Here is a 12698-nt window from a genome sequence, read left to right as displayed (position 1 = left end):
CCTGTGCACTCCTTTGCCTTTAAGAGGGGTGGGCTCCCTCAGGTTCACCTGCCCTTGATCTATCCATTAAATGCATGTGCCTCTATTATGGGGACTCTCAAATTGTAGAGTTAGAACCACAGATTATCAGGGTGCCATGACTTGGCTCTGTGGCTTACGTATGTATTTGCAAATGTGTGCTAACTAAACCCCTGTTATAAACGCATACTGTTAGGTTAATTCGGTTGTTGGCAAGCTGGCTGGCAAGTTGTCCAAGAATATTGTCCTCTCCCCTTTATTCAAATTGAATGATAGTCTGCCTGAGCCATTGAGAAAAAGAAGCTGTTTCACTCTTCCAGGGACCCCCAGGGATGAGAGAGAGAGTCATTATTTCTGAAGAAAGCAGTGGCTGTGAGGGGTTGCAGGATTTGGAACTACAAGGTTTGTGGTCAGACTGGGTTTGAACTTGGGGTCTGAGGCTGTGCAGTAAAGAAAAACACTCTTTTTGGCCTCTGTCAAGTATTGAATCTTTCCAGACTGAGCCCTAGGATGCTTTTGCTGAACAAGACAACTACTCTTGCCACCACTGGCATCTAGTACAGCCCCAAAGGGTAGTTGTCTCTGGAAGGTCAAGCGGAGCAGGTAGGCTTTGCAGAACAGCACTTTAGTCAAAGAGTTCTCCTCATGTACACTGACAGGAGGCTCACAAGAGAAGTCAAATGGTGACATGTTCAATCCTTATTTTACCCACTATATGTCATGGATTGGATATTCATATCTTTATGCATATAACTTTTCGATTTGACAGTTACGTAAGTATTGTAGTAAAAAAACTAAAATTGTTAAACTGGGATAGCCTACAATTTTTTTTTGTTTGTCAATGCCCAATTCTCCTATAGTGCGGTAGTATAACCTGATGGTTTATGGCTGTGTCCCTCAATGGATGAAAAATAAAATGGTGTATAAATGATTTTGTTTCCTGTGGACCACAGTCCAGGTATATGACGTAACAGATCCTTTTGGCCGTATGTGGTCCTGAATATTGTAGAGAACATTGTTAATAAACTTATATACCGTATTTTTCGCTCCATAAGACTCACTTTTTTCCCCCCAAAAAAGGGGGGGAAATGTCAGTGCGTCTTATGGAGCGAATATAAAGCGGCCGGTCCGGTATTTCTGCCGCCACCGTGTCAGAATACCGGGCCGGCCGCTCAGCTGTTCTCTCCTGCAGGGCCTTACCTGTTCCTCGCACCAGCGCTGCACAGTCTTCCCGCGCTGGCTTCTGTGACAGCCGGGTGCCCAGTACGCATGTGCTGCGCTTTGTGAATGATCCGGTGTCTTCTGGGACACATGACAGGTCCCAGAAGGCGCCGAGCCATTCACAAAGCGCAGTGGGCACCCGGCTGTCACAGAAGCCGGCCCGGGAAGAAGAGGGAAGGACAACACCGCAGAAGTGGGAGCGGGTACCTGTCAAATTCAGGTACCCACTCCCCCTCCCTCCCCAAAGGTCAGCAGTCTCTGGTTATTCCCTGCACTGTCTGCAGTCTCTGGTCATTCCCTGCACTGTGTCCGCAGTCTCTGGTCATCCCCTGCACTGTGTCCGCAGTCTCTGGTCATCCCCTGCACTGTGTCCGCAGTCTCTGGTCATCTCCTGCACTGTGTCCGCAGTCTCTGGTCATCCCCTGCACTGTGTCCGCAGTCTCTGGTCATCCCCTGCACTGTGTCCGCAGTCTCTGGTCATCCCCTGCACTGTGTCCGCAGTCTCTGGTCATCCCCTGCACAGTGTCCGCAGTCTCTGGTCATCCCCTGCACAGTGTCCGCAGTCTCTGGTCATCCCCTGCATTGTGTCCGCAGTCTCTGGTCATTCCCTGTACTGTGTCCGCAGTCTCTGGTCATCTCCTGCACTATGTCCGCAGTCTCTGGTCATCTCCTGCACTGTGTCCGCAGTCTCTGGTCATCTCCTGTACTGTGTCTGCAGTCTCTGGTCATCCCCTGCACTGTGTCCGCAGTCTCTGGTCATCTCCTGCACTGTGTCCGCAGTCTCTGGTCATTCCCTGTACTGTGTCCGCAGTCTCTGGTCATCCCCTGTACTATGTCCGCAGTCTCTGGTCATCTCCTGCCCTGTGTCCGCAGTCTCTGGTCATCTCCTGTACTGTGTCTGCAGTCTCTGGTCATCCCCTGCACTGTGTCCGCAGTCTCTGGTCATCTCCTGCACTGTGTCCGCAGTCTCTGGTCATCTCCTGCACGGTGTCTGCAGTCTCTGGTCATCTCCTGCACTGTGTCCGCAGTCTGTGGTCATCTCCTGTACTGTGTCCGCAGTCTCTGGTCATCTCCTGCACTGTGTCCGCAGTCTCTGGTCATCTCCTGCACTGTGTCCGCAGTCTCTGGTCATCTCCTGTACTGTGTCCGCAGTCTCTGGTCATCCCCTGTACTATGTCTGCAGTCCATTGGTTCAGAATATTTTTTTTTCTTGTTTTTCGCCTCTAAAACCTAGGTGCGTCTTATGGTCAGGTGCGTCTTATGGAGCGAAAAATACGGTAATTGCCATTCTCTTCAGCATTCTCCTGCAAGCCCAAGCCAAAAGGGCATGACCATGATACCCTGGGTTCACAGAAGTGGATTAAATGACACCAGGATTCATTCAGCTGAAAGAGAACAAGAGCTGGCTTTCAGGTGAATCTGTGCGGGACAGCGCTAAAGCTGACTTGTGCAGAGCAAATTATTTTGTCCTTTTTTCTTAGCTGGAGCTAGTTTTAAGTTAAAAACACATCTTGTTTAGAGGCATCAAGGAAGAATACAAAGACTACTACATGAAAAGAAAAAAAAAAAAAAAAAAAAAAAACACATGCCTCCATTAAAAATGTAAGTTCAACTGTGCTACACATTTTCACCTTCCCAGAGTGCTACACATGAATGAGAAATAACATTGCTATTCAAATACAAATATATGGGTCATTTCAGGGTATGAATAAAAATAAGTCCTTACCAGTTTTTTCAGATTTTTCTTTTTCCTCCTGTAGCAGTTCACATTTTGTGGTTATTTGTTTGACTCTTGCTCGAAGCTGAGAAACTTCCTCTTCCTTCATCATTAGGGTTTCATGCATCTGTCTTTTTGTCTCAGCAATGACCATTCCCTATAAATAACAATAACTTAAAAATATTTACCTTGGCAGAACACATCAAATTAAACATTTTTAAGAGAATTTATAGAGTTTCACTGCTGAATGAATCAAGGCGCATGTCATACCCTCTGCTAACTCATATAAATTTGGAAGGATTTTCATCAGACAAATCAATCTTTCTTAACCACTTGAATTCCTGAGGATTTACCCCCCTTAATGACCAGGCCTTTTTTTGCTGTTTGGCGCCGCACTAATTCAACTGACAATTGCGCGGTCATGCAATGCTGCACCCAAATGAAATTTACGTAATTTATTTCACACAAATAGAGCTTTCTTTTGGTGGTATTTTATCACCTGTGCGCTTTTTATATTTTGCGCTATAAACAAAAAAACCACAAAACTTTTGAAAAAAATTGTATATTTTACTTTCGGCTATAAAAAATATATCGTAAACTCAAAGTTAGTCATAAATTTAGGCCAAAATGTATTCTGCTCTATGTTTTTGGTAAAAAAATCCCAATAAGTGTATATTAATTGCTTTGTGTGAAAGTTATAGCGTCTACAAACTATGGAATAGATACTGTAATTTATGCAATTTTTTGCTATACAGTGCTGCATTCGTTTAAATGACAATTGTGCGGTCATGCAATGCTGTATATAAATGAAATTTATGTCCTTTTTTTCACATAAATAGAGCTTTCTTTTAGTGGTATTTGATCACCTGTGCGCTTTTAATTTTTTGCGCTATAAACAAAGAATCCTATAGGCCTCCTCACTAGTGTACCTTTGGTTGGACATTTTGGCCACTAAATTTAAAGGTACCTAGTGCGACTCACGGGAAAAAGAGTTGCTAGCTGTCAGGGACTGCTTGAACCGCTACAAAAAATTTACCGACAAGTGCTAACAGAGATCAGGCCTGATTCTGTGAACACTGCGGTTTTGTGTGTAATGTATCAAGTGACAGTGACCTACTGACACTTGCTGGGGGAGAAGGGGGGCGTAGGGGCTAAACGCAGGTGCTGGCAGGTGTTGGGGCTGATCCCGCTAACACTGCGTTTTTGGGGATACTATAGTAATGTGAACGCTGGTATAGTGCTGATCTGATCAAAGATATTGATCCAATCAGACACTATACTAGCAATGGAGGTTTAACGTGCAAGTGAGCGTGTTCCTGGCAATCAAGGGGTCAAATGTTATTAATGGTGTACTGACGGGCAATCTGACGCTATCTGGGAGGGGCGCTAACTGACGCTAACACTATCGGACGTCACCAGTGACACTAATACAGTGATCAGTAAAAATCTGTTCACTGTAATCAATGACACTGGTGACAGGGCAGTGAAGGGGTTAACTGGGTGGGGGGATCAAGGGGTTAAATGGGATTACTGGTGTACTAGCGGGCAAACTGGCGCTATCTGGGAGGGGTGCTAACACTATTGGAAGTAGCCAGAGACACTGATACAGTGATCAGTAAAAATCTGTTCACTGTAATCAATGACACTGGTGACAGGGCAGTGAAGGGGTTAACTGGGGGGGCAATCAGGGGGTTAAATGTGACCTAGGTGTGTTCTAACTGTAAATGTGTAGTGTTTTACTCACGTTTACTGTGTCTTCTTCTCTCTCTGGGACAGAATGTGCCCAGGCAGAGAAGAATGACATCATATCCTGTCCTGTGTAACTGTCAACACAGGACAGGATAGGACAGGGACCGATCATCCGATTTCAGCCGGACATCAGTGGCTGAAACCGAATGATTGATCCCTCGGGGTTCAAATGGCGCGTGTGCACCCCCCCTGCCCGCGAAAACCTCGGGAGCGCGGAGCATGTTTAAAAACGTGCTTTTGCGCAGCCGTGCCGCCGTTTTAATACAGTGGCTGGACGGCAAGAGGTTAAAGGCATATAAACTGAAGGAGTGAAAAGATGACATAAAATTCAACTTTATAAACCTGTAAACATTCAAAAAAATGTTTTTTAAAAATATATTTCTTTCTCAGCATTTGAGGGACATAGGAAGCCTTTCACCTTTGTGTTATACTGCCACTTAAAGGAGGATTGCACAAAGGCAAAAAACTAAATAAAATTGAAGGCCCACAATATAGACATCTCTATAACCCTGTTGTCCTCAGTCTAGCTGTGGCGTCCATAATCCCTGGACTAGACATTACGAGGCACCTTCGGGCACTGGGTTTCATGTAGGGCACTTTCCAAATCTCAATCCCTCTATAAAATTGAGTAAAGTTGTTAGCAAATGACGTCAGCTGTCAAGTCTGACTGGAGTGTTGTGCATCTTACCACTGCTGCTCCAGCTTCCAAACAGCCATGTGGAACCTAGATACTTGACCTTTTCTTGCTGCCCGGCAACAGTGATTTGGTCACCTCTGGCCATCTGTCCTCATCTGCTACCAGCTGTCTGAGTTTCCTGAGGCCTTGCTTTATACCCTAAACCTTTAAATGCCTTATGACTGCGTGTTCGCAACACATCTGAATCTAAACATGGGTATTTGGGGGCAAAGGAATGTATGGGACAGTCCTGCTGTAACGTGAGAGGAACAATCCAGCTATAAACAAGGAAAGGGGGGGGAGGCCTGGCTTAACTGGAACCCCAGATGGCTCAGGGGCTGCTTTATGGTGCCACAACTGCAGCTTGGAATCCAGTTTCCCGTCTGCTCCTAAAGTCTATTCCATCAATAAAAATCATTTTGGCTCCACCGGGTGTGGCAATTCCTCTTCCCTTTTGTCTAACATATTTACTAGAGTCATGCAGGACTTTATGACCCAAATCACCGTTATTTGCCGCCTCTGACAACAGAGGCCAAAAGCGTGGTCGTGCACCGTCTGCTGCAGATTTTGTATCTGATCTACCTGCAGCCTTGGTGAAAAAAAAAAAAAAAGACCTGTTCAATCCCTATCAATGTAGTGCACATCAATCTGAAACTAGAGAATCTGCCAAATGCATCTACTTATGCTTTTTCCAATTGTGGGTCCTTTACAGCCCCGAAGCCCAAAAAGACTCCCATTGCACCTGCTATTCCAACATTTTTTCCTCTAAGGAAATTAGAAAAACCACGACAAGCAGTTTTCACATTCCAAGTGCTGATTAGCCTTGCATCTCTTAAGAGAGTATTTTAAGAAAAAAGTGGCAAATCCTCATTGAGGATCAGGCAGTGTCCCACCTTTACAAAGCAACTACCATATCAATAGAATATGCATGTATATAAAGGATAAGTGGCTGGAAACCCTCTTTAGGAATCTGTATCTCACTAGTAATTCTGCTCTTCATCTCATCCTGGCTATGACTTTACAGTGTCAATTTATGCCTGACTGGTCATCGCTTCCATTCACCATATAGATTTTCTGGCATTTGTAGACATTAAGGACACGTGCCTATATGTCCACAAATTTCCACTACATTAGCATTTTCTTCTTTTTGCTGTGGGGCCTACACTACCAGTTCATGGCCCTGTTCATGACCCTGTTTTTCAATCCCAGCACCTCAGGTGTTCACAAAAGGTCTGGCCTCAGTATTAACCTTATGGAACTCTTGTGGTATCCCAACTATGAGATAATTAGACGACCTCTTCTTGAGGAACAGTTGGCACAGACAACATGGCTTGGAATGTTTAGCTGTTACAGTGCTTCAGAAGGGTCCTGAACTTTCTCATTTGGTTACTGATGCTAACTCACCAACTCAGGCCAGAGTGTTTTTCCCCTATAATTTTAAAATTATCCAATCTGTTTTCCTTGTGCCTAAGAAACAGCCATTTGAACTCATTAGAGACGTTCCTCTCTCTACTCTTATTTACAAGGTGGTATTCCTTTTAGTCATCACCTCTTAGAGATCAGTGTCTTATCTGGTGACTTAAAAGTGTTTTTAAAGTCAATTATTTTCTATTAAAATAACAAACATGTTATACTCACCTGCTCTGTGCAGAGCGGCTTCTCGGGTCCCCCGCCAACGATCTTGGCTCCTTTTCTTCGTATGTCCCCATAGCAAGCCATTTGTTATGGAGGCACACAGTGTCTGCACACTCCCTAGCTGTGTCTCTATGGAGCCGTGTTTCAAAGACTTCCACAGGAGGACTTAGCACTGCCCCCACTTCCTCCTCACTGCATTTGATTGACAGCAGCCTGCTCGAGTTGCTGTGTCATGTGGAAGGGATGGGAGAATAGATGCAGCCCTGCACACCCGCTGGATCTATTCTACCCTCTCCTCCCCTTCACAGAGGAAGGGGACGGGCAAAGAAATATAAAACATTTTTGCCTTAATGCAAGGAGATGCATAAGGATAAGGAAGTGTTGAGGCCCAAGACTTCCTTCTTGCCTAAATGTTTTTCCGTCCTGCTCCAGAAAGAAATTTTCCTTTTATTGTCTGGATGTGGCCCTTACTGTGAAACCATCTCTCACCTACTTTCAGAAAGACCAATTCCTTTATTTTCATCCCAGATAGTGTCTAAGTGTACACCAGCTTTCAGATAGATCATTCATGTTTATGGTCTCAAGAATCAAGGCCTACTCTTTTCTGTCAAGGTGCACACTGCTAAATCTGTGAGTCCTTCTTGGGATTTTTGGCATCAAGCAACTCTGACAACTATTGTTAAGGCCGTCACATAGTCTTCTTTTCACGTTCTTGAAGTTCTACCAGGTGGACATTGTGGCCACTTGCAATGTCAGCTCAAGGCATAAGGTCCTTTAGGCATTTTATTGAGCTTCAAGCTGTACCCAGTTCTCTGCTGTTTTTATTCGGCCTTGTAATATTTGTTTGTTGTTGTCCACCCCTAAGTTGGATATCCTGTGTCTCTCAATGGATGAGAAAGAAAATTTTAATCCATTGAGAGACTTTTGTACTCACCATAAAATCTTTTCTTTCTTATAGACCACTGAGGGACACAAGACCCGCCCCTCTCTGTTTATGATCATACTCTTGGTAATGCTTGCTAGAAAACTGAGGGAGTACAAAAATCTTCTGCTAGTCGTGGGTGTAGAAACACACACACACTAAAATAAGTATTGAACACGTCACCATTTCTCTCAGTAAAAATATTTCTAAAGCTGCTATGGAATTGAAAATTTCAGTACATAATCGCTAACAACCCATGTAATCCTTGCATACAAAGAAGCCAAAACAAATAAGTTCAGAAATTAGGTTTTGTGCAATAAAATTTGTTTTGGTTTCTTTGAATGTATGGGCTGCATAAGTTGTTACCAACATGTGGGGAAAATTTCATGCGAACAGCACCTTTAGAAATATATATATATATGGGGTAGAGTTATAGGGGAGGCACCCTGGGAAGGGGGTGTCCTCAAACCTCAAAAGTTTGCCAGTATCCAAGCACCTGAAGGTACAAGCCTGTAGCCCATGGTGTATGAATAAGTTGCCTGTGTCCTGTCCCCTATAATTAAGATATTATTATATTATTATTATACAGGATTTATAGAGCGCCAACAGTTTGCTCAGCGCGTTACAATATAAGGCAGACAGTACAATTACAATACATTTCAGTACAGAAGGAATAGGAGGGCCCGGCTCGTGGAGCTTACAATCTAAAGGAAGGGGGAGATGATACAAAAGGCGATATCTGCGGGGGATGATCTGGTGGAGGTGATTCAAGTACAGTTCTTAGGTGGAGGTGGGGTAGGCTTCCCTAAAGTAGTGAGTTTTCAAATATTGCCTAAAGGCAGACAGGGTGGGGGCTGACTGGACATGCTGTGGTAGGGAATTCCAGAGGATGGGAGAGGCTCTGGAGAAGTCCTGGAGGTGAGTGTGGGAGGAGGTGATGAGGGAGCAAGAGAGGAGGATATCATGGGAGGAGCAGAGTGAGCGATTTGGGCAATATCTGCGGATGAGGTTGGTGATGTAGCTAGGGGCAGTGTTGTGGATGGCTTTGTAAGCTGTAGTTAGTATTTTGAATTTTATACGATGAGTTAGTGGAAGCCAGTGAAGGGATTGGCAGAGAGGGGCAGCAGTCGCTGATCGGTTGGTAAGGTGTATGAGTCTAGCAGCAGCATTAATAATAGACTGAAGGGGGAATAGCCTGTGTAACGGTAGACCAGTGAGGAGGGAGCTGCAGTAATCGAGGCGGGATATAACCAAGGCGATGGGACGATTGGATTATTGGCTGCAACGCTCACTCTCACCAGGTGTCAGTCTATCCCAACACACACATATGGCAAGGACTTTTTTTTTTTTACTCAAAATAGGTTTTTCTTTTCTGCAGTGCTGCAGATATCCCTGTTTGTTAGTTGAAATAATGGTTACTTTGATAATGCATCATATCAGTGCACTTTCTTTTGCGATTATTTGCTTTTAAAGATCCTTTTGTAGCATCCCTTGAGTATTTTAAAGACAGCTGCAAGATCAGTGTTGGTGCTATCTGACTAATAGAACTTTATTCTCTTTTGATTGCTTATATGGAATGGCAAACACAAGATGTTACAGTGCTTTGCCTGGTGCTGGAAAGGTCAAGGTCATCTAAAGCTCTGTGCAGGGACTGCACCACGTTTTCCTTTAAATAAACCATGGCATTTTTTTACTATTATTATTTAAAAAAAAACAAAACAGGAAAAACATGTCACAGAGGTGAGGTGACCAAGTACATTTAAGTTTCACAGACTCGAAAATGTTAAGTCCTGGAGACTTCTTTCAGAGATGCATGTTTACCTTATCTTGTTCCAGTTGCTCAACCAAATTCTTGGCATCCCTCAGCTGAGTAATCAGCTTGGTCTTTTCATTAGTGTGAAGTTCCTGAAATGTTACATAGAAAACATTTGATATTGCAAACAGATCATTTTACTTTGGAAAAAATTATGAAGCATATTAAGAAAAGAACAATCTGCAGTTAGAAAATGTAAACAATTCTATTGGAAAAAACGATGATAATTAAAAAACTGAAATCTGCTTTTCATTTGAAATTTATCTCACAGAAAAAGTAACCCAAATGAAGCAGCAATCACCATATCCAACTTCAAGCTATGCTAAAATATCTGCATAGCCTTGTCAAATAAATAAAAATTGAAACTTCAATTAGCAAAATGTTTTTAAATAGGCATAGATATACTGGGATTGATTTACTAAAACTGGAGACTGCAAAATTGGATATAGCTGTGCATTATAGCCAATCAACTTCTAACGTCAGGTTGATCAATTAACCTCTTGCCGACCGCACATAGCCGAATGACGGCTTCACCGCGGCCGGCCAGTTCTGGGTGGACGTCATATGACGGCCTCCCAGAACGCGCTCTCCTGCGCGCCCCAGGGGGCGCGCACCCGGCGATCTCCGTGATCGCTGTGTCCTACGGACACAGCTGATCACATGATGTGGTAAAAGGCCAATCACAGCGGCCTTTTACCACGTGATCAGCGGTGTCCAATGACATGCTGATCACAGGGAAATGCAAGTGCCGGTTCTCGGCTGCACTTTCCTCACGCTGTCAGATCGTGAGGAAAGTACTGCCGAGAACCGGCAGTTGTCAGAGCGGGGATCGGCACCGATCATCAGGGCACTGATGATCAGTGCCCTGATGATCGGTGCCCAGCAGTGACACCCGCAAGTTCCGCCCAGCAGTGCGCCCACTAGCTCCGCCCACCCGTGCCCAGCAGTGCACCCACCTGTGCCCAGCAGTGCCCCCACTTGTGCCCAGCAGTGCACCCACCTGTGCCCAGCAGTGCCCCCACTTGTGCCCAGAAGTGCCACCTACATGTGCCCAGCAGTGCCACCCACCTGTGCCCACCCACCTGTGCCCACCAGTGCCACCCACCAGTGCTGCCCAGCAGTGCCACCCACCAGTGCTGCCCAGCAGTGCCACCCACCAGTGCTGCCCAGCAGTGCTGCCAGTCAGTGCCACCAGTCAGTGCCCAGGGGTTGTGCCAGTCAGTGCCGCCAGTCAGTGCCCAGCAGTGATGCCAGTCAGTGCCGTCTATCAGTACCCATAATCAGTGTCACCTATGAGTGCCGCCTATCAGTGCTGCATATCAGTGCCGCCTATCCGTGACCCCTAATTAGTGCTGTCTATCAGTGCCCTTTAGTGCCGCCTATCAGTGCCCATCAGTGCTGCCTCATCAACGCACATCAGTGAAGGAGAAAAAATACCTGTTTGAAAAATTTTATAAACGAAACAAATAAACTTTTTTTTTTTTTTTTTTTAATTTTTTGCAATTTTTTTTTATTTATAGCGCAAAAAGTAAAGCGCCCAGTGGCGATTAAATACCACCAAAAGAAAGCTCTATTTGTGAGAAAAAAATGATCAAAATTTCATATGGGTACAATGTTGCATGACCGCGCAATTGTCAATCAAAGTGCGTTAGCGCTGAAAGCTGAAAATTGGCCTGGTAAGGAAGGGGGTATAAGTGCCCGGTAGGCAAGGGGTTAAAGTGTTACTAAACCCAGAAAAGTAAAAATCAGTCTGTATATGCAGTAAAGCATTCTTGTTATACTCACTGTGGTACCTAAGGGGTTAAACCTCTACACTCTGTAAAAAGGCCGTTTGATCCTTTCTGCTCTGTCCCTCCCCTTTTTCAAGTGACCACCTCTTATCTCCTGATAAGACAGACTGAACTGTAAGCATTTTATACATGCTCAGTTTGGTGTGTATTGTTAGAGGTTTTTTTTTTTTCTTGGGAGAGTGCATATGATCAGCACACGGCCAATCAGCACTGGTCAGACAGAGGTCAGGGGTTTTGCATCTTCCTAGAGCAGAACGAAAACTCATCCTACAAGCTTTGGCTGAACACTGATAGAAGCCACTAGACTACTCAAACTTCTGATGAGAAAAGGTACTTTGCAGTTTATATTTATTAAAATTATTGCATTTCCATGTTCTGTGTACTGTGGGAGACCAGATATAGTGGATGCAGGGTCCTGGGTTTAGTACCACTTTAAGCTTTTACTAAAACTGGACAGTGCAAAATCTGGTGCATCTGCATAGAAACCAATCAGATTCCAAGTTTTTTGTCAATCAACCCTATTGTGTCAAACCTTAGAGAAAAATCATGGCAATATGTACTCTAATTTAGGGCCCTTATCAACCTTAAATCTGGCTAAATAGCAAGACTGTGCCCTTACTAGGACAGGTGGACATACGTGTATGCCTTTTCAGCTGTGCATGTCCAGCATGCACAGAAAGCTCAAGCCCCCTCTGTCATTAAACATTGGAGAGAGTCAAATGAAGCAGCTCTGTGCCGTGTGATTGATGTGGTGACCAAACAAAGTGATCATCAATGTAAACAGTGTAGTACTGTTTACAATGGTGGGCCATACCCTTCCTCTCACAACAGGAAAGGAAGTATAAAGGTTTTAAAGGATAAGTTCACCTTATCAAACTCAAAAACAACATAAAAGGCACATCTTTCTGCAGTTAAAAAAAATATATGCATTGATTATTTTTTTTATTATGAGCCTGTAAAGCATTGCATCCAAAATCAGCAGATCACGGGTGCAATCTCAGGCTCCTGCAGACTGTTAGTGTAGCTGTCTGCCCATACATCGTACGGACAGACAGTTATTGATACAGGAAGAATCCATGAACTACTAGAATGCTCACCAGCACCCTACTAGTTCATTCAGAATTACAAGCCATCAGCTGCAATGGCCGATGGTAGTT

The 12698-nt window shown here is 44.3% G+C and overlaps 1 protein-coding gene across 1 annotated transcript in view; it reads right to left on the bottom strand.

Annotated features, from left to right (window-relative positions):
• The window catches only part of GOLGA4 (golgin A4), a 172510-nt gene that overhangs the window by 120864 nt on the left and 38948 nt on the right, over nt 1–12698 (bottom strand). The window contains exons 8-9 of the mRNA XM_089682387.1: nt 9760–9843; nt 2966–3113 (exon numbers count right to left, since the gene is read on the bottom strand). Of these exons, the coding sequence (XP_089538513.1) occupies nt 2966–3113; nt 9760–9843 (232 nt within the window). The remainder of the gene's footprint in view (nt 1–2965; nt 3114–9759; nt 9844–12698) is intronic.

Source organism: Staurois parvus, unplaced genomic scaffold (assembly GCF_062004578.1).
Source record: "Staurois parvus isolate SC_StPar_1 unplaced genomic scaffold, SC_StPar_1.0 ptg000288l, whole genome shotgun sequence".
NCBI classification, from domain to species: Eukaryota; Metazoa; Chordata; class Amphibia; order Anura; family Ranidae; genus Staurois; species Staurois parvus.
This window is presented reverse-complemented; position numbering and strand designations above follow the sequence as displayed.